We start from the raw sequence: 23,003 nt of genomic DNA, 5'->3' as shown, positions 1-23,003 counted from the left end.
ATAATGCAGCAATAGCTGCATGGCCCTCTCCAACAGAGGACAATTGTTTCCTTAATGACAGCTGCCAACTTGCTTTGATGCATCTCTTATTCCCCTGTCTGTGTCAAATTTTGGAATCTAAAAATATTTAAAAGCTGAAATGCCTAATTGACAAGAAACAGAAGGCATTCTTAGACACAGGCTACATTTTTTGTTCTAAAACTAACTTACAGCATGTAAGCCCAGGAGAGAGAGCTGCAGGATAAGCCCAGCAGCTCCAGGGCTAGTGGGAAGGCAAAGAGTGTTTGCAGTGCAGTTTGAAGAAACAGCATTTACCTTCTGTTCAAAGCGTTTCCTGAGCTTCTACGCAATGGCTGGTGGCTCGGCTTTAAAGTGTATTTTGTAAACAGGTTAAATGTCACACCATCCCCATGGAACTTGTTACTTAGCGTGGCATTTCACTCTTCCCATCGAATGCACATCTAAGCAATGAATTCACCGGATAAGCCAAAGGAGACTTAAAATCCAATACTCCCAACAAAAGACATCCTGGAAAGTGGAGGCACTTTCTGCTAGATAAATCTGGAGACAATGGAATTTCTGATTAAATATGTTTAATTAACAACCTCTCCTTCACAGGTGAGCTTTCACACTTACTCCTGCATTTGGCTCTGATTTCAAACAATGCACACACTTCAAACTGATATTCTTTCCTTATTACAAGCATTTCCTTGCAAGCATTAAGCCTTCAGGTCCAGCTTAGCATGGCTAATGTGGGCTCCTTCTTTCTCCCCATTACCTCACCAATAGTGGACATCACATTACAGCTGCAATTCACACCCAATCTCTGATTTCCATTTTTCTCTAGGTTTTCCTACAGCGTCAGTGTAACACTGCAAGATTATTTTGGGAGAGTATATAGTGAAAGTCTATCTGTCCACATAGCAAACATATTCACCAACGCACTGGTCAACTTACACTGCCAGCAGCTTAACACCCTTCTTGTAGCTTTCAACAAAAGAAATGTGGGGCAGACCCGTCCATTTGGACAGCGTTGGGAATTCCAGCAGTTCCTCCCTTTGACAGTGACACCCGGATCTTCACGTGCCTCCCCTGGTTCCACCTCCTCCGCTCCAGCACAAAGAAGCTTGCTTGCAAGGCCCTCACTGGTATCTCTCCTTTCTACACCCCCTTGCTCGCCTCTGACTGAGCCATCTTTTCTCACCCATTTTTCAGATTTTTAGAAAAACATCTTCACGCTTCTCCTATGCTCTTATGTTTCACAGATGCTCTCCACAAACACCAACAGATATTTCACTGAAATTCTTCAAATCCTTTGAAAAACATCCCGACTCTGATGTGTACTAAAAATATCCTCCCTCAAAAACCCATCATGCTGAATGTTGACACCACTACCTGCATAACTAACTGATTTCATCACGTACTCATTTCTTCCCTTACACCCAATTTTTTGTCTTACTGTTAGGGCGTGAAGTCTTGGAAAGGAGATATCTTTTGCTCTGTGGCTGAACAAGGTTTGATATTATGAGGTCTTGCTGCAGGATAGGAAACTGAGGTGCCATCATAAACCAAAGAGTGTGTAAAACAATAAATCAGCCCTCACGCAGCATGGCAAAAGCCGAGCAGTAACCATCAAGCTTTATGTGACTGCATGAAGGGGTAGTTCTCAGATGCTATCAAAACTTCTCCCTTTAAGCAAACTAAGCTCCGCAAGGCATCCACCAATTCAAATCAAAACTCTTTTTTAAAAACAAGACTCACTAAGCGTTCATCTATGAGCCACAGTTTCTCATCTGTGAAACATTTGTCACGCTGTTTTCAGAAATGCGTCCATGAGTTGTGCAATGCAGATGTCTTTCAGTGAGATCCATGTTCTCAACCTACATATATGCTTTGAAATGCTCCATCATGGTTATCCCTTGATAAGATCCTTAAGAATTAGGAAGGCAGATGTGATAGGAATACTCATTATTATTAATAAAGTGAATACATGAGGATTTTTTAAATTCCAGAATCGAGCTTTGTTTAAATATTTCCTTGTAATCTTTCCTATCCAAATAATGTTGCAATCCACATAATATCTGTGGAAGAGAAAATGACATTGTAATTGCCAAGCTCACGTTGAGCGCCCAAAGGGCTAGCAGCAGGAATGGCTGAAAGGAAATGTATGCATGCATACACACAGAAAAGTATGCAAATGTATGCACACATATAAATAAGTGTCACATTAATAACAGAGCCTATGGAAACTGGTTCCTGTAATTCTACAGAAGATTGTTTCTTCATAAGGTGAAGGGATGTTGAGCGTGTTATCTCCTCTGGCCGCGCAGCCCGGAGCCGCGCGCTGGTGCTGCCGGGCTCCCGCAGCGGGAGATGCTGCGATCTGTCTCCAGGCCGGCGAAAGGAGCAGCAGGGGCCTTTTAAACACCACATCTCGCAGGTTTATTAGCCATAATAAATAAAGCACTGGTGACTGGTCTACATGGTTACGCTACAATTAGAGCTACACTGGTGGTACCCATGATGGGAAATTATAGAAAGTAATCTAGTGTAGACACAGCACTTGATTAAGAGAGAATGAACCACCCATGTCTAAGCTGTTAGAAGCAAAGCTTAATTGATAACAACATCATCTCTGTTCTGCGAATGAATAATCAAATTTCCTGGCAAAAGGCTGGAAGCAAATTGGGAAAAAACACAGCTTATGGGGGATGCAGGTAATTTAGTTATTTTCCTTCTAGGAAGGGTTTCTCTTAATAGTGTGCACGCAGCTGTCCACATGTTATCTTACCCAGAACTGACTGATCTAATCAAGATAATCTTCAGAAACGTATTCTGAAAGAAATGCCTGTGTAAGTGGTTATTCTTTCAGCTCGTGGCTGTCAGGGCTCCTCCACAGAGGCAGCAAGAGGAAGGTCACAGCACGGGAGAGACTGGGATATACGTGCAGATAAGAAAGGCCCAGATTCTCTGTTATTTTCAGATGTCTGACATACGGGCACGCTAAGAAAAGAAAAACTATTCTGCGCACAGAACATCTCCAGCTACAAACTGACATCCTGAGAAAGCGTTTTGAGGAAACAAAGCTGTAGTTTTGTCTCCTTAAGTTAAAGCAGGTGGAGATTTAATGGGAAAGAAAAAGGGGGCTCCCCCTATCCCTTCTCCCATTAACATTGCCAAACGCAGCATATCCGTTCCGGATTTCTGGATGTTCGACAGCCCGGCTGGACTGTACAAATGTCCTTCGCATATGTGCAGTCTGTGCAGCATCTGGATGTGTCAGGCCCGTTGCGCCTGCACTGCGGAGTCAACTCGCAGACGTGCAGCGGATCCAGCATGTCCCCCATGTTTCGGACTCAATGCACATTTGCTGTACTGCATATGTGACAATATACTCTCTGGGACTGTCCTGTCAAAAATAGGGAGCCGAAGGGTGAACTCCCACATCACCTGGTACGCCATCAACCATGTGGCCACCCAGCTTCCCCTTTCGGATTAGGATTATCCTGAAAAGTACCAGCTCTCCTTTCTAAAATGACAGCATCCCAGTGAGCACAACGAAAATACCTCTGGTATATGTCAAGAGATATATATATGTATGTGTGTGTTTTTCTATGTATAATATAAACTTCAACTGCCTACATTTAGCACTTGTGTGGTTTTATATCATTAATTCAGTTAAATGTGAAATTGCAATTTAAATTTAATCATTCCCACTTTGCAAAAGTCTTGGGCAAAGGAAGTTAACGATGGCAGACTGAGGGAACCTGACTTAGAGCAGCCCGATGTAAGATGAGAAATACAAGCACCACAGTAAGAATCCGATTCGGATCTCCTTATGGTTTGAAAATGACTGGGGAAGGGTGTCTCAAAGGGATAATCTTTTACAGGTATGTCTCATCCTGACAGAACTGCAAATCCTCTCTTCCCTCTAGCCATCTCCTACATTGTGTCTGGAGCACCTTGTGGGAGTGTGGACCAGCACACAGGTAAGGGTGGGATGTCTTCTATGTGCCCTCATCCGCCAATGAAAACCTGCTGTCCTGGGGGCCCGTGAATCCTCCACAGCCTTGCTACAAACCCCAGGAGCAGGAGCAGGAGCAGGAGCAGGAGTAGGAGCAGGAATAGGAGCAGGAGCAGGAGCAGGCTGCCTGCCACCAGCCACTGGTCACCCCGGCAGGCACGATGGGTACCTGCTGAAGGGCTCGGCTATTGGGGTCACTCTTTGCCTGTCCACGCTGCAGCCAGGTAGCCCCACAGAACGTTCTTCCTCCGTTCTGCTCTATCAGCCTTACGCCTGTTCCTGAAAGTCAACTTGCTCCTGAATGGTTTGGATGTGAACGGAGCTCAGGCGGAGATGTCTACTTGGAAATAGCACAGAATTAGGGGTGCTTAGATTTTTACAGCTTCCTCTGATTCCAGTGGGTTTGGACCTGTCCAGAGCTCTGTAAAAACGTAGTGCCAAAAAGGGAATGAGAAACACACACCTTCCTGGGTTTTGCCAGCTTATTGTATGAAACTTCCTCCGAAGTATCCACAGTGTGGAAGCTAGAGAGATGTTAACATGGTCAAATGTTACTAAGAAGAACTATTTTTTCTCCTTTCCTATCTCTTCACTTTTAGGCAGATAAAAGTCGGTAACAACCTTCCAGGTGTTGTCCTTTGGTTGTCCTGCCTTGTCACTGGCAGCTCCTAGTCTATCGTCTTGATGTAGCTGTCTACCAGAGGCGTCCAGATGAGGCATAGTTACAGACAGATATGGACTGGAAAAGATACATTCATTGTGCTCACCAAAACGAAAATAAAAGAGAGGCCGGTTTCCTGCCGTGCTGGCTGCTCTCTCTCTAGCGGCCGCTTCCCGGATGTCACAGACACCAATGTTGGCAGTGCGGAGCATTCTTCTGGCAGCTCCTTCACTGTGTTGCAGTCTACACCGTACCGCGGCAGCTCCATTCGCTGCTGTAACAAGTTGAAAAAAACTAATTAATTCACGTTTAGTTTTTTTACATTTGTTACAGCAACGAATGGAGCTGCTGCCCCCATGCAGTAGAGCACACACGCACACGCACGCACAGACAGCACAGGACACTCACGGAGCCAACGCGGGTCAATGTTCCACTCTGCCAACATGGGCATTAGTAATGTCAGCAAAGGTGCAGTGGCAGGACTGGATGTCCCAACACCGGGGAACTGCCTCTGGATTTCCTGTAGTTCACTGAACGCAGTCACAGAATGCAAATCCTTCCCCAATGCCTCCAGTCCAGCGAAAGAGCCATGTCCGCTTCCACACTGTTTCAGAATGTCTCTAACACATCTATTCCCCTTTAATAGCAAGACACAGGACCACCAAAGCTTGTGAATTCTTGCAGTTCCCCATCAAAACAGATTACAACAAAGAAACAAATGACTAATTGGTCACGTATGTGATTGCTCAGATATTAACAGAGGCTTACAAAAGGCAGCATCTGTTTTGCTATCTTATTTCTTAGAAAGGATTATTCTCCTCCTTCCTAATGAGCAGGGACCTGAGGCCGTTCGGATGAGTAAAGCCTTAGAAGGAGAATATAAAATTGAACTCCCTCAGACTTTGTCCAAAAGGTAACACAACAAAACAAACAAAAAGTACAAAGACAGCAAAGACCCAAGCACAAATAATTATCAGTTTCTGGAGGAACATAATACAGTAGAAGTAGTGTCTTCCACTATAATAAAATAATTTGTTTAGCCATCAGCTAAACGACTGAGCTCAATTTACGTAGAAGAAAACAGAGGGCAAGATTTCAGTACTTCTCCTCTTCATCTCATTATACTCTTCTTTCACTCATCCATATCCCACACTCCCAGTGCAGCATTTTCTGGGAAGTTGTAGAGCAGAAAATGTTCACTCTGTTTTGTCCCATCTTTAAAACAGCCCTAAATCAGCTGCATCCTCAGTCATGATCTCTTCAAACCATTGAATGGACTCCACTAGAGGACTGGCTTACAGAGATCTCTCTGCTTCTCCTTACATTGCAAAACTTTAGTATCACAACAGAGACCTTGAAAGATAAACCTCACAGGGCTCTCCACCTCCTCTCTTTCATCGCTCCATTCATGACAAATCCCCAGCCGTTTCAGCCACTGAGACAGTTTGACCAGAAGACAAATAGTGGTACAAAGCCCATGGCTGTGCTGAGGATTACTGTGAGGGAACAGTCTCTCCGTAACTCAGCAAACCTAAGCAGGTCTCATGAGAACATACCGTGAAGGCGACGGTACGTCTGACAGTCTGGTCAGACCAATAAATACCCAGAAATTTAATAACTGCACCTCTGGTATTGTAATTCCGCTGATTTGATTTGTTTCATTCTCTAATGGCTCCCAATGCTTAGGAAATGTCACAGACACCCTGCAATCAGGCTGCATTGCTTCCGAAAACAGAGGTGTCTGTAAAACTGATCTCTTTTGTGGAGTTCCCAACAGTGGAGCAGACCGAGTGAAATCCAAAGGCACAAAGATGCCTTCTGCTATGGAGAGCCGGCTAATATATATACACCTGAAGAACAGAGCTCAAGGCAGTGCCTCCACACATGAGTGGTTCAGATAGAAAACCATCAACTCCATCATAAAGGCAGGATTTGGTAAAAGAAGTAGGAAACTAGTTCCCAGGCCTGCAACATAAACTGGGCTCAGAGGACAGCCAAGCTCAAGTGGAGCCTTCACAAGGTGAGCGAGATGGCACAAGTGTGTGGGGCACACAAAACGGAGACCCACACCAATACCTACAACTACATGACCCAGTGCCTCGGAAGAGTGAAAGAACTCTGGAAAGTTCTTGTATATCATTTCAATGAAGCAATACATTATCAAATTTAACCTCATGATATTTTTACACCTTTTAGGCAAGTACATGCAACATATCCCTCAACTCTGAGACCAGGTATCTATAAATGACTGATTGCCCAAGCTGAAATCTAGGGATGTCGCTGGTCTCTCTAGTGTCTTCAAAAGGGAGATCTGGGCAAAAAATCCAGAAATTAAGGAAGGTACAAAGCTCCAAGGTTCTCTTCCGATCTTGTGTATACCTCTGTTAAGAACATTTTACTTGGCCGAGGTCACAATGAATTAGGACATCACGTTTTCCACTGTATTGTTGCATTACTTCTAAGAAACAATGCCTTTCTAATAAGCCTAGGCTGATTTTATTTTCCAGACGTGACTGCCAAGCCCACAGTAACATATGTAAAAAATGTACACGCACATCAAAGCAGACATATATAAAAATATATACATAAAATGGATGGAATAAGCTTTTCCTGCACAACAATAGCTTTGTTTCTGCCACATACATTTCTTCAGAGATGCAGATTTTTATTGTGGCAACTATCAGTATACTTGACATCTCCATATATTGCAAGCACAGATACACGTACCGGGAGGCTGTGGCAGGTAGGCCCCAATTAATTTTGATCTCTTCTTTTCATATCCTTTCTGTGTGATGTCGCCTGCCAAGAAAGGAAAAGGAAAATCAGTAAGACATGGATAAAGACAGTGCCTAGCTGCTAAATGGCAGCACCATCAGCTTAGCCACCACTGCACTCTTCATCTGTCTTGACAAGTATAATGAAAAAATGAAAAGCACAGTATGATCATTCCCCCCAGAAAAGAAACTCATTTAAGCCAGAACCATTCTGACAAGTAAATACGCAGCCTTGATGTGTTCCAGCACCGGAGTCCAGTGGCACAGAGTTTCAAAACCGTTTTCAGATGCTGTCACACAAGCTTTCAAAAGCTACAATGACCTTCATTAGGTTAATAAACAATGGATTCTATAGAGTGCGTGGGCCTGTAGTGGCTGGCAAAACACATCGCTGATTAGCATTTTCTATCATTAATGGGATTTTTCTAATCAAGCATGTGAGGCACAAAAGACTTGAAATTGCTGCTATATCATTTCCGCAATATAAATGTTTTAGCTGATTTCTAAGCAGTACTGAGAGGAACAAAACCAAACCAAAACAAATCTACCACAGATCCACTAGAAAACAGCAGTATAAAGACTCTTTGTCTGACTTTCCACTTAAATCTCAAAAAAAAACATTTTGCAGACAAATATTTGAACTTCTTAAATTCAATTAATATGATCCTTCACTGTATCTGTAGTTTCCTGGAGTAACTTTTTTTAAATGTAAGGATAAAAAATTAATTTTCCATAAAAGCTTCCTAAAAGAAAGCAATGGATAATTAGATATGTAGAACAAAACGCATACTTTTAGTCTTATTAGAGTTCAGGAGAGGTTTGGCAGTGAAGTTGTGATACAGCCTAGGCTCTGGAGCTCTAGATCTACCTTTAATGGTTAAAAGATTTGTTCAAATATAATTCAAATATCCAGATTCTTCTCTCCAAATGTGTAAGCACAGATGCGCACACACACACATACACACTAAATTCAATACAAACTGATTTGGATGCTAAAAACTGCGATAATTTTTGCAATTATAAGATTTTTGAAATAACACCATATTCATAGGGATTGGAAGGGACCTCAAAAGATCATCCAGTCCAATTCCCCCGCCGGAGCAGGAACACCCAGATGAGGTTACACAGGAAGGTGTCCAGGCAGGTTTTGAATGTCTCCAGAGAAGGAGACACCACAACCCCCCTGGGCAGCCTGGGCCAGGCTCTGGCACCCTCACTGAGAAGTTTCTTCTCAAATTTAAGTGGAACCTCTTGTGTTCCAGTTTGAACCCACTACCCCTTGTCCTACCATTGGTTGTCACTGAGAAGAGCCTGGCTCCATCCTCCTGACACTCACCCTTTATATATCTGTAAACATCAATGAGGTCACCCCTCAGTCTCCCCTTCTCCAAGCTCCAGAGCCCCAGCTCCCTCAGCCTTTCCTCACATAGGAGATGCTCCATGCCCTTCATCATCTTTGTTGCCCTGCACTGGACTCTCTCCAGCAGTTCCCTGTCCTTCTGGAACTGAGGGCCCAGAACTGGACACAATATTCTAGGTGTGGTCTCCCCAGGGCAGAGTAGAGGGGCAGGAGAACCTCTCTCGACCCACTAACCAGCCTCCTTCTAATACACCCCTGGATGCCATAGGCCTTCCTATATGCATATCTGCTATTGTGACATTTATCATGCAGGTCAAGTTCGGTTGCAACAACTGGACTTGTATGTTTGTAAAAGGCTGAGGACTTAGGAGGGCAGAAACCACAGAAAGCAACGGAGCTAAGGGTCATGTTCAGGTAGACACAGCAACGCATGTCTGTTCAAGTTCTGCCATCCTTCTGTTCAACCTTCAGCTAAGGAGACCATTTGCCAAGAAATGCATACGCATTTCAGTCCAGCCCTGCTGGTCAATGGATGTTAAATTAGCACTGATGTATAGAAAGAGCTCCCTGTGGTTTGGTCTGAAATCAATAACTACAAGAAAACACCTTCAAACGTTCCTTGATGAAAGACCTTTTCTTGGAGATGGTTCCAATATGCAATAAGGAGGTAAAATTCTCCAAGCCTCAGTGTCCCGAGTCAACCTCTGGCCTCCGGTTAAAAATCAGTGCTTAAAATAACACCTGTCCTCTCCACTACCCTATCTCCAACTGCTCTACAAAAGGAGTCAGCTAAGTATCTGTGGTTTCAAGTGAGGATAGTGAGAGTGAAGCACTTCAAATGATAACCGTCCCATATTTATACAGGGAAGAAGTGGCAGACTTGGCAAGAGGACGCAAGCTTTTAAAGTTCAGACCTACTGACTCTTCAAGCATATTTCTTCCCATTTTGAGTCCTTCTGGCATGTGTTCAAACTACCCAAACAAGCTCCCTCTCCACTGCAATCATCAGCTTCCCACAAAACTAGACGGTAACTATAGATGCCACTTCATTAAAATGTTTTAACGAAAAATGTGTTTATTTCTATTTGAAAATTAGAAAATAAGATTTAAGTTTTCTTTTAAAGTTTTGCTGAACAAATTACCATTTATTTCCTGTGTTCATCCATACTGAATTATTATGCATTCCAGACACATCTTAATTTGATTCAAAATTTGGTGTTCTTTTATTTTACTATCGGTCTAAAGGAGAGCAGAGATATCCTGTGGTGAACCACAGCTCCACTGTGGTATGTGCAAGCTGGCAATGCCATTTTAAATATGACCTATTACCAACAGGTGCCTAACTATTTATTGGTTACTCTTCCACACACATGGTGGTACATGCACATGCAAATCGATATCTCAAGCTATACATTCTAGAAATCTTCCATGCAACCTGCACCCAGCCCTGCTACTTCAGTTTCTTCCACTGGTTTCTAAACCTATATTGTCCTTAGTGGAAAGAAATGCAGAGAACAAGCAATTTCTTTGACACCAAAGTGGGAAAGATAAATACCAAGTGTCATATTTCGTCAATAATGTTTTCATTGAAATCAGTATCCAGACTCACTCGTTGGAAGTTCATCACATAGAGAAATTAATTCTGAGAAGAAACAACGGTGACTCCATTCTAAGGTGGGAGGAAGTCAACAGTATCATGTACTCTGGGGAAGTACTATACTTTATTTATCAGGATTAATGGTATTTGTATTAATATGTATTTTCTCAGGTAGACAGACTTCAGAATATACCATTAAAATATTATCACAATATATGCAAAAATATTGCATTACAAAGCTATGTTGAACTCATTGTATAAGCTCCTAACATATACAGCCCACCAGAAGTTACGTGAGCTTAAACTCCGTTCTTATCATAAATTACCATTTCAGTCATTTAAGACCTTTGTTCTATGCCCTTTATTCCTTTGCAAATTAATGGAATAATTTTACAAGTATCATATAAGCAACCAACTCCTTATCGGTCAGGTTCACCTAACTCACGCTCTTCCACAGCACAATATGGAATTCAGGCTCAGCTTTTGGAGAATATCAACAGGATTACATGAACTATACTACCTCGCCATGAGAATAAAGGATTTATGCTACCTCTCTGTTCTTAATTGACCCTTCTACTCTTGAGAAGCCAGCAGGACTTTGCTGAGTGTATTCAAAGTCCACCTCCAAAGACAGAAGGGAAAAGGGTCTCAAACCATATTGTCTTTCCAGTATACAATTCATGTTGGTTTTTCTATTCACTACATTAACAAACTCTTAAAAGCCTCTGCAAATTCAGACCTCCTCGCTGCATCACTCTGCTCCGTCTGCCATCTCCTTCCTTGGCCCTCACCCTGGTCCTGGCCCCACTCTCGACTGCCCTGCCCTGATCCGCTACTTCTCAGCTGCATCCCATGGCTGGTCCCCAGGCCCTTCTCCTCCTCCCCTTCCTCCCAGGCTGCTTTCACTTCACTTCACTTCACTTCACTTCACTTCACTTCACTTCACTTCACTTCACTTCACTTCACTTCACTTCACTTTCAGCCTCCTATTTGCATCAGTGTTCTCCAGGGTTTGTTTGGTTTTTTGTCTTCTGGACATGTTGCTCTTTTCCTCCTCACCTCCCCTGGTGATCTGACAGGTTCCCACCCTGAGAGGGCCACAGATGGATGCCCTGGAGGGTACTGGGTCCAAAGGTGACCAGAGAAGAAGAGCAAAGCACAAGCCTGAGAGATCCGAGCTCACCAACAGTAACCGACAGTGAAAAGGCAGCAAATTCTATCCTGATTTCTTCCCCATCCATATTTAAAATTGATCATCAAGGACTTCTGAACAACAGGCATACGGACACTGATTTCTTCTTCCAGGGTTTTTTTGGGCACAAGAAGAATAATATCATTTTTGCAAGGAAAGGGACAGCACAAAGGAAAAACCATCTGACCTTCCAAGGAAAAAAGTTGTCTGTCTCAGCACCCTGGCACTCCGTAATCCTGTTCCCATCTCTGTCCTTGTGATTTGTGCCCATGGTTCTGCACCTTCTGGAGCTGCAGATGCCAACACTCTCCTGCACTGCCGCTCACAGACAGCAAGGGGTTTGGAGCTGGATTTAGCAAAGAGGCGCTGTAATGTAAATTCACTTGACTACGCTCACAACTGCTACTGTTCACATTACACCCTCAGCTTTCCCTGAAAATTCACTGTATTTTTCTCTATCCTTTAACGGCGCTGGATTTCTGCCTCTTTGTAAAGACAACTGAGCAGGAACCAGGGCACACACGCTCATCGCAAGGGAAACACAGAGCCCCTGGGGACACTCCACGTTCTACAAGACATTTCGAGGAGTAATAAATGCCTGTAAATGTTGAAGTTGTTCCTGTTATCCCGCCCCCTTTCCTGGCCCCTCCGTGAGGCAGCTTCATCCATTTGTATGTCATGTACTAGGCGGATCATGAAAATTTTAAAAACGTGCATTTTAGGAAATCGGCAAAATATTGACTTCTTAGTGTTTTGTTGAGGGGAAGGTTATTAAATGTGAAAATACTCACACATGAAAAATATTTGTACATTATCACCCTGCTTTAAAGCATTTACACTTTAAAAGCTATGAGTGGTTAGAAATGCTGCTACCACAGACAAGGTGCTGCGCTACTTTCATGAGAGTAAAACACTTAAAGTCAATACAGTTTAAAAGTTTCATTTGCAATATATATTAGCTGTCATATTATCACTTCCTGAACACAAATGTGTTCAGTGCTGATGGACTGCTACCATGATAGACATCGTAAATTTATCCAAGCAAAAGATAACTGCATTACATAGGGTGGGGAAAAATTAAACCAAACACATTACAAGATAAATTTCACCAAATCTTTCCTTTTTTTCTGGATGGTGCCAATACTTCTTGCTGGCCTCAGTCTTCTCAGACACAGCACAGGTGAAAAGCTAATGGTAAAACCAGGGACTCCAATCACCTTGCTTAGTGGGGTAAAAACTGAACTTCATGTTCAGTGATCTCGAAGCCTGACTGATGTTGCTGGTTTGCACTGTGCATTCAAGTTTCGAAATGAAATTTCAGACTGAGACTTTGAATTAGTTTAAGGCACTTATGGAAAAATCCACCATGGGAAATAATGCAATCAATAACTCCTCTCAAACACAGGCTAACGGAGAGCTCGCCAGTGAGTGCTTTTCCTTTGCCCATGATTTTCTGCCCTCTAAAGATTCAATTTTCTGTACGACTTGTTTATTGCTGATGACTCAAATTCAGTGTCAGCATCTTGGCAAGAGGGATTTGAATGAAACAAAGCTCCTCATAAAGAGAACTGTGACTCATTTACTTCTCCCACTCATGATGCAGACAGTCTCCCTGTCTGGTCTTCCAAAAATATGCCAAGAGACAAAAGCATTTCATTTTGGATGGTGCAAGTACAGAGATATCAAAACTGCACAAATATATCTCATGTAGCACGTACATGAACACAAAAATATATATCAGGAGCTGTTTTCTTTTCCAATGTATTTTATAAATATTTTTAACCCCATCAGCAGCTTCGGAAACTACTCAGAACTATGACAAAGAAACAAGTGGGAAACTGTGGCACTGGGCAGAAAAATTAATGGGATCCCACACTTTGACTGCAAACAGTATCATAAATTACAGTACTGCTCAAGTGCCTTTAAGCGGGGTACGTTGCAGCTTAAAGGCTCAATGATAATTTTACATACGTATAGCTGAATTCTGTTTTTTCCCCAGGGATACATTTTGTTCCTGTATGTTGCAAGCAAAGCAGAAAATGGCTGAATTTCAATGACAGATAAGGAAGAGTGCTCTGCGTGTACTTTACAGCTTATAATGTTTTCTAAAGTGGCTTCTAATTCAAGAAAAAAATATTTAAACAGATTATGCTATTAACAGATTGGATGGACTATATTAGCACTGCTAAAATAACAGATACAAGGTCTTTCGAATTTTCAAAGTATTCCTCTTCAAAATAAATGCTTTCTTGCCATTCTTCTGATAGACAAATTAAACACCTGTTGTAAAATCTGCTAAATTCTTAATTTTAATGCAAATTCTAGATTTCATTTAAAAAGTGAGTAGTAAGTAATTTCACACGGCAGGCGCTTTTGAGCACCTCCACCTTGAATCCCAGAAGACCCCTTATCGAGTTTCCCCACTTACTTGCTGGTCCCAAAGTCTTCAGCACGTTTTCCCGATACCCAAAATACTCCCGGGCTTCACAAGGAAGAAGAAATCAAGAACTCTCCTCGGAAGAGCCCCGAAACACCTAATCGAAGCCAACCAAACCAGTCCTGGGGATGTCCCAGCTCGGATGTTGTGCACAGGGCCGACCCGGGTCCCCGCGGTGGCGGCTGCCAGGGGAGCAGCCGGGGACCCCCCGCCTGGGGCGCCGGGACCGCGCGGCCCTCGGGCATCCCCCGGGGACGCAGCATTTCTGCCGCACGACTTTTATGGCCTGGATTACTGTAAAGTAAACAGAGGCCGGTGGAACAGTGAAGGTTTCCATTCTCAGTGTCGAGAGTTTATTTCATTATTTAAAGCTTTAACGAACACTTTATATAATGAAAGCAATCCTTGCCATTTTTGGAATTTTATGGCTGTTAGGACCCTTCATAATATTGTTTTCTTTCCTTTATTGCTTTATAAGGCTTATAGGGCACCCTTGAAGTGTATATCCTTTTTGCAGCTGCTGGAAGCTCATCTTTCATTTCTCCACTCGCTTTCCTGTGCCTATGAGGCATTTGCCTGTTCCAGTTATTCTCCCTGTCTCTAACACAAACCGTGCAGAGTCAGATCTTGCTCACGATAAAAATAAAATCCAATTCTGAAAAGCATGCCTGAGGAAACATTCCTGATAAATGTTATTTATTAGACAGGCTTTATATTTCAAGTTAGAAACGTTCCCTAAAGAAAGATAATTACAGCAGTAATTCCACTTATCATTATTTAGAATTTATAGTTCAGAGCAAATCAGACATTTCCATAAATGCTGCGCTGCGCTGGGTGCTGCAAATTTGTGTCACGATTTTTTCCCAGCCCTGAAAATGTCTTGGGGAAATAATAATAATAAAAAAATCACCCAAAAAAACCCACATGACAAGAGGAGGAGGAATCTTGAAGGAGGAACATATAATGGGTGTATGAAACAAAATTGAGAATGCATTATTCAAACCAGTCCGGACGCAGATTTGCTCCACTGGGCAGAAAAATGTTTCCAGGCTTTCCAAAAGGAAAAGCCTGCAATAGCTAAGTCAAACAATAAAATTGATCAATAGGGAAACCTCTTATTTTGCCATTTCTCTGGGAACCAGCCTATGAAAACAACCTTCCTGCTTGTGACCTTGTATTTTTGTTTATTTTTTCACTACTTTGGTCCTCACTAAGTTCAACCAAAAAGTCCAAATGGGTTAATCTTCTTGGAAGATAACATAAATCTTCTAAAAAGCAACAGATTTCTAAACCCGCCATCCACAATTTTGCTTCCAGTATTTTGATGCACCACAGTATAACTATAGAGCTCCTCGCAAATTTCAATTCAGAACACAAATCTGGAATTCCTATTTTCATATGACAGGAAAAAAAATAATGGCTTTTACCTGATGTATTGCAACTTTGTCCCTTTTGACTTGGGTTTACCATAAAGATTTTGTGTTTGAGATTAGTTATGCTAGTCAGTAATAGAAGTGTTGCAGCACTACCAAAATAACTTTATTTTACCCTAATGTGGGTTAAAGACATTACATTGATTAAAAAATTAATTTAAAAAAAAAGGTATTTAGAGCAGTGGTACTGTATTAGAATGCCAAAATGTCAAAATCTCTTCCCACAGTTTTTGTAAAAATAGAACCTCTTCTGGGCATAAAAAACCCTTCATGCAAATGCAAATTTCCACATACTTTGACAGCTGGATGCAAATGCAGAAAAGCCCAGATTTCTTAACTACCATGGGGAAACTGAAGCAGGAATACTCTTTTTCAAACAATTAGAAGACCACTAATGGTTGTGGAAGAATATTGAGGAGCTGTAAGTAGTTGTGAACAGGGACCTGAATTACCGTAATGACCATGCTGAGTGACCACAGTGTCTTTAAAAATGCATCACTTGGGACATGATCGAGCTCAATAGTCTGGTCTACCATGTTAGTGTGCCATGTTTTGTTACACGACGTACGGTTTTGAAGAACTAAAAAAAAAGTAATCATTTATGGAGGGAATACAAATGTCTTCTATGACAATATTAACATTTTTCTGTTGAAATGATATTGTTACTTTTATTAAGTCCAATTAAAAAGTAACTTCCGACTACTTCTTGCATTTCAGGCCCCTCAATCACAAACTCCACCACCAGTGCTCCAGAATCCTAATTGCCTGTTGCTCACTGATACAACCATCCCTTGCTTTCCTATTTCCAACAGTTGAGACACAACCCTACCGTAAACTCAGCGTGCCCAGGTGCACTAGTGTGAATCACGCTATGGGACGATCTATAAATCCACAAGTTCTAATAAACAACCCTTCCAACAACCTGACCCACCCTCCTGTTGCCTCCAGTCATGAGTTGGGGTGCTTTGCCTGTCACCAGTAACTCCAGCTCATTTTTCAAGCTTCCAAACAAGAGTAAAACAACTTTAGTTTCTTTCAAAAAAAAGATCTGAAGTATACACATTCATTTTAAAAGCATACAAATGGGAATGACCAACATCCAAAGTGCACACCCCACCTCTGAGTGCTGAGCGCTTGAGTAACAACATACAGCAGTTGCTCACATCTGCTCTGCCGAGGCAGATTTTTAGCTATTCTGTGCTAAACAAAACTACTTTATTAGAGTTCCCTTCTTAGAATGCCGTCTGAAAGATGGTTATCTATGGATTTAGTTAAGAGGCAAGATACTGCTTCTAATTTCCTCTGGAGGACAAAGCAAGTTTAGTTTTACATGTTCTAACGTGCATTAAATGAAGGCATCTTCTACCCGTCGTATTTTGGGAGACAGGCTGGAGATGGTCCAAAGCATAGAATAAGTCATGTAAACTTTCAAAAACCACATCTCCTTCTAAAGTATTTCTTCTTGGCTTTCAATCACATTCTTGCTCAGCTAGCTGTGATGGACTCTAATGTTGTCTTACCTGGGAACACAAGTTTCCCGAAGCAGGATAGCACTTACAACTTAGACACAGCAAGGGCTAGCACTGAGGTGCATTTTACAGGTCGAATCAATGTTCTTTGACCCACATCCCACAGTCCACATAACCCAAAACAGGTACAAAATCGTGCTGCTCTTCTTCTGCCTCTCATGCAGCTGAAAAGCAATTCTGATATGACTGCGAGACACAAAACACCACACAGAAATTCCCGAAGTGTAAGACCATAGTACACACATACTGATGCTGTCTTTCCAAAGAAATCAGTTCATAATTTTGTGCCTCGGAACTTCATTTTAGCACATTAGACACCAGCTCCAAAGCAAAGCACCTGAGTTACTACACACCATGGAGGCTACATGGAATAAATGGGGCGGCCTGAGGGTGAGGCCTCCAGGGCAGCAGCGCTGTGGAGGGAAGGGCTGCACTTTCCTTCTGAAACCTCACTGCTCATTTTCCCCTGAGGAAAAACTGACCTCCCATTTTACTAACCTTCCTTCAGGAGGTCTTCAAAGGTGTCAAACAGGCCCATGGCAACTGCTGGGCCACGGAGTCCCGTCCCCTGCACTGCAGGAGAGCACGTCAAATCCTTCCAGAAAGCAATGTACTTCCACCTGGAACTAAATTCAGCTGGACTTCTTTTTTTATTCCAAACTATTATAGCATCCTATTCACCTTTTTTGCATTTTTTCCCACTTATCTGCATCTTTTCAACTTGAAACAATCCTTTTCCATTTAGCCCCATATCACAGGCTTTCCTGGCCTGCATGTACACAAACTTCACTTGTCTAAACAAGTGAGTGACCTTCACAAAGCAAGAGATCAGGCCAGACTTGTACAAAGTAGCTTATCACAGATAACTCAGGTATTATTTTATCAGGTTTTTCATTTACCTCCCTGTCTTTCACCCAGTTTCCCTCAAAATGCATCTGAGGTATCCCATTCCATTAAAACTATATATGTGGTTCACGCCACCTTTTTTTTCCCATTCCTAAACACCATTTCTAGTCATTGTTCATAAATCTCATAATGCCACTTATTGAGAGTAAGAAATGTTACCATGGGACTTTGCCCCACCAGTATTTTTGCACTTATTATTCCAGCACTGATAGTACCTACTTGCCCACTTCAGCAAATTAAGCTTTTTCTTCTGTCACTGATATAGAATAACCACTATCCAAACTGTTTCTAAAATAACAAAGGCTTCCCAAACTACACAGTTCCTGAAAGTATTCCTTTTCCTACTACATGAGATAACTAAATATTCACTGCAATTAATCTCCAATTCAAAGAAAACCCAGCTCAGATTTTTAACCAAATCTGGGCCTCAAAACTAAGGAAGATGTGTGCAGAACAAATTAATCTATCTCCAATTATAAATATTAGAATATGACTGTCCTGATAGCACAGAGTAAATGAAATCTGTCTCTGGTCTCAAGAAATAAAAAAAAAAATTAATCCTTATTGTACAGCCTGCAAATGTGATTTAGGTTGATATTTTCAAATACGTTTTGATCCAACAGCCATATATGATAAAACAAACAGCCATTTAAAGGCATCCGCAATACATGAACTGCAATACATGTTAATAAGGTCCCAGATCACTTTGTCTTTTCTTTGTAAAAAGCTGCATTCAAAAACGGTCACTAGCATAGTTTCTGCATGAACGGAAGTACTGAAATTCCACTCTTAAAAAGAAACAACCTAAAATGCATTCATGTCATTTCCCCACTTTGTTCCAGAAGGACCTCAAATAGCAAGATGAATTAAGATCATCTGGTTACTCAACTCGTTTCCAAGCGTGTTACTAAAAGAACAGAAAAGCCCAAAAGCAGCTCACTGCTCTCCTGTTATGTGGGCAAAGTGTTTATGAAGCACTGAAAATACGCATCCTTTGGCTCAAGGACTTCCATCACCCAGAGGCTGATTCAGATCCTACTCTCATAAGCCTGCAAAACAACTCGAAAGGAAAAATAGTTGCATATCTTCAATTACCTCAAGACACAATCAATGTCCCTGTTCTCCACAGCTTTCACAACATTTGACAATTCCATTTTTTCCCTGCCGTAGCACCTCTGAAGGCTCCTAAAGGTCTGTGACATTATTACAGACCTAATGTGACAGCTCGTGCTGATGTTAGCACACAGCAGCTGTTCTCATAGGAGCCATCACCCTCCAGTGCCTGTGAAATACGGCACTTGGAAACCCGCACGTGTCTGCTGGGTCCACGCACACCGAGCCAGCTGGAAAATCACATCTCCATGCTCCCATCCTTCTTTTTTTCTTGTTTCCAGCTTACAACTACTCTTGATCAAGACATAGACATTTTCTGCAGTAAGCCAGATGTGCAAACATCGCCCTTTCTTCCTCAGTTTTGAGTTCATTATTTATTTCAAATGTTAATGAGGTTATTCTGTGATTTCTATAGCCTTTTCCCTCAAAAATAATAGAATATTTGAAACATGAATAAAGCCACTGCTTTCATGTCTTGGTTACATTCTTTCATGCAACATAGAGTTCATTTAAAAAAAAAGAATCTGGAATGAAATCATAGCTATACTTAATAAAATAAAAGCAAGCAAACTTTTACTGAGTAGTGTGCATTTCCATCTGTAGTAGAAGCCAAAAGGAGCAATGCCTTCAAACAGGCAGGTGTTAGCAAAGGTCATTTCCCATGATGATAAAGTTCAGCACTTGGGTTTGGCTTCCACAGAAAGGGCTGGTGGTTTGGAAGCAGAAGTTTTTGAGAAAGTCTATGAATGTAAGTTTGCATCAATATGTCAAAACAGATACCGCTCTGCTCTTGTTCTTCAGTTGTCACGAGCTGACAGGTAGCTAATTACTATCGCTAATGTTTCTTAATTCACTGGTTTGCAGGAATCCCCATTGTGGGTTACTTCATCTTTGTGAATCACTAGGTAAATCAGCAAACATGCCAGTCTGAGGACCAAACCAACATACCTTATAAAAGCCATTTGTTTTTGCAGCTACAATACAGCTATACTTTAGAGGTGCCAATAAAGGTCACTTAACATGTAGAAAAGTATCAAGAGACTTCATTTAATACTCTTATGAAGTTCTAGCTGGGAAACAGGACTAGCAGAACCTGGGAAGGTAGCCATTTTTTAAGAAATTAAGAATGCAAGAATTAAGGAAGGATTTACAACCTCTTGTAAATACACACAAAACACTGACTTTTCAGTACAGTTCAGAGAGCACATACACATGCATTGTTTCAGACAGAAATGCCTGAGACCAACACATACACATCAGCATTCAGCCTTCAACCATGTGCACTGAAAGCCAAGGAACTCAGTCCTGCAGTTGTGTCTTCAAGCACTTATTTGGTCCCCAAATGCCACTGATCCGAGTCCCCAGAATGGGTGGTCAATTGTCCGCTTAAACCCACCAAAGTCACAGATGAAGTTATCAGGTGAAGTTGTACCCGTGCCGTCTGTCCTACACAAGCAGATCCTACATCCAGACCTGCTCTGACTGTAAGTCCACATCAGCAAGGGAATACACTCAGAGCAGCTGGCGGCCCAGGTAATGCCTAAGAAATAACTCGATGATCTGGAAATACCAGGCACAAACCATGCTTAAATTTTCTTCTACTTATTTCTTATGCAGAATTGACTTTTTAGTCATTCCTCTATTCTTCTTTTTAGTGGACTTTGATTGTAAGGCTGTGTCAGAGTTACATTTTCAGCGATTTTCATTCTCTTCTGTCTGGGCTGTGCCTCAGGCAATGGCTGGAGCACTGACCAGCCACGCTCAGAACCCATGACCCAAGAGCTGTTTTGCAAAGGTCTTTAATCAGCCCTTTGCTATTTAAACGCTCACAAGGCTTACCGTATTTAAAAAAAAAAAAATTATTAATCATCTACAATGTCAGATATTGCTTATTGCAACAACCTCATGGACCAGCTGTTGTCCAGATGAGGGTCTCCATGGCCAAGGCTACTGCTCCCTCTCCACGCAGCCTGGAGGTTTCCCTGGCCCCCATAGGAACGCCTCACCGTCTTCATTTGATGTCACATTTCTGAACATGGCAGCACTGCAAAGCCTATCTCCTCATCTGAACATCTCAGTTTTCACTACAATCTTCATTTTTATAACTCAAACATGAACAGCTCAACTAGAATCAGATGCTTGCATTAACTAAAAGGTGATTCCCGCTCTTATTTATATAAATAAAACTGTGAGAGGCATCTGAAAACTTGTACGTGTGAGATGGGAAGATACAGCATCTTTGTGTCTTTTGCCACTTTTCTAATAATGTCATACTTTGGATGTCTGAAGAGGTTATTAATTTTTATGGCTAGAAGAGTGTCAGAAACACAGGAAGGGTCACACTGGATCCCTTCCAATGCTCATTCATGTCCTTCAGCACTTACAGTTACTTAGACGACAGAGTAAGGTCAAAAGCTGGAAACAGAAAATGGACATAATTTACCCTCCTTCTCCTTGCAATGTCATTTGATCAAAAACTATTAGGGACTTATCTAAATCCCAGAGCACGAGATTGCAAAAAGCTTCTGGGATTCGCTGCTACAGCTCAGAGCACCTTTTGCTGCCCAAATAAACCTGGAATCCCATTTTGATCTTCGCTGAAGTCTTGGCTGAACTCTTGGCCTCCACAACTTGCAATGAAGAATTAATTCCACAACATAATTATACTCGGTGTGAATTTGCCAACTTTTAAGTTAATTAAATAACCCCTATCCTCTGCCATGAAACGTTCACGACATACCTTCTCTGCAGCATTCATTATTTGACACACTTGTGTCAGTTCCTCCTCATTTGGCTCCTTGCAAGGTAATTAATTCCAGATTTTCCACATGCTTTAGATACAGATTTTTTTCCATGCCGTTCATCATTCTCACCCCGCTATCACAGTAACAGGCCAGTTCCTCCATGGGTCAGGCAAGACAGTGGGCAGCACAGGGAGAAGCTCCAGCCTGGGGTTTCCCAGTGTTCCCAGCCCACAGCTGCTGGCTCTGTGCAGCGCTGCCCACTCACCCAACTACCAACACCCATGTTCACGTCACTCTTCTGACCTGTTTCCATCTGTAAAAACTCCAAATACAAACCTTTATCTCACAGTGAGTTTTGACAACATCTTACCAGCTCCTAAAAGCACAGATTAGCTGCATTAAACTGCAAAAACTTGACAGATCTGATTTTATAATAAGGTTAAGACTCAGGCCATCCGAGGCCAGAGGTTTGAAAGAAAAATAAAAATTATTCATCCTGACACACAGATCCCACATGGAACATGTTTGGAGTACTTCATACATCTGAATTAAAACAAAACTCCTCCCTTAAAATTTATAATATGATATGCCTTATTTGATTCTAGATCACATATATTTCCATATGAATAAAAGCTTTCCTCATGATGCTTGTGATTTTAGTCCCATCAATCATCATGCTGTCATTAGGACTGAGTTCTTCTGTTGGCTGGTTGGGTTTTTTGTGCTTTATACTTCTGTCTCTGTTTTCCTTGGCTGCCTAGTTCTGACTTGGAAGGGCTCTGATGTAAAAACCACTTTTTCTTTAGGACTGCACCATTTCTTTGGCTCTTTTCATACAAACATCATGTTACCCCAAAACACTCCCTGGATTGAAGCAGAGTGGTTTGAACATCCACTTCAGTCTAAGCCTAACTTGTTTGAAAAATATTAAAACCAGAAGAATAAGAGGGCTGAAGAGATTGCGAAGACATATTTTTGCTTCCTTAAAAGTTAGAAAGGCTATAGCTAATAAAAGAAAGAATCCGTTTTCCCTTTGTTTCTTATAAGGCTTCTGTTCCGAGTCTTTCAACAACAAAATAACATTGCATGCACCACACTCTTACTAACCCCTTCCCTACAACTGCTCTCCAAAAAGTTGTTAATGTAGTGCCTAATGTATAAAAATTTCTAAGTATCTTAATAATATTCTGTGGTTTTAAATCTGATAAGCACATACAGTTTCCTTTTCTTTAT

General features: G+C 41.7%; 1 protein-coding gene across 1 annotated transcript in view; it reads right to left on the bottom strand.

Moving 5' to 3' along the window:
* DIP2C (disco interacting protein 2 homolog C) overlaps positions 1-23,003 on the bottom strand; it is a gene marked incomplete at both ends in the record, with an annotated part of 321,625 nt that overhangs the window by 139,552 nt on the left and 159,070 nt on the right. The window contains one exon of the mRNA XM_080340151.1: positions 7,413-7,484. Within this exon, the coding sequence (XP_080196277.1) occupies positions 7,413-7,484 (72 nt within the window). The remainder of the gene's footprint in view (positions 1-7,412; positions 7,485-23,003) is intronic.

The sequence above is a fragment of the Nesoenas mayeri genome, assembly GCF_963082525.1.
Source record: "Nesoenas mayeri genome assembly, chromosome: 2".
Lineage (NCBI taxonomy): Eukaryota > Metazoa > Chordata > Aves > Columbiformes > Columbidae > Nesoenas > Nesoenas mayeri.
This window is presented reverse-complemented; position numbering and strand designations above follow the sequence as displayed.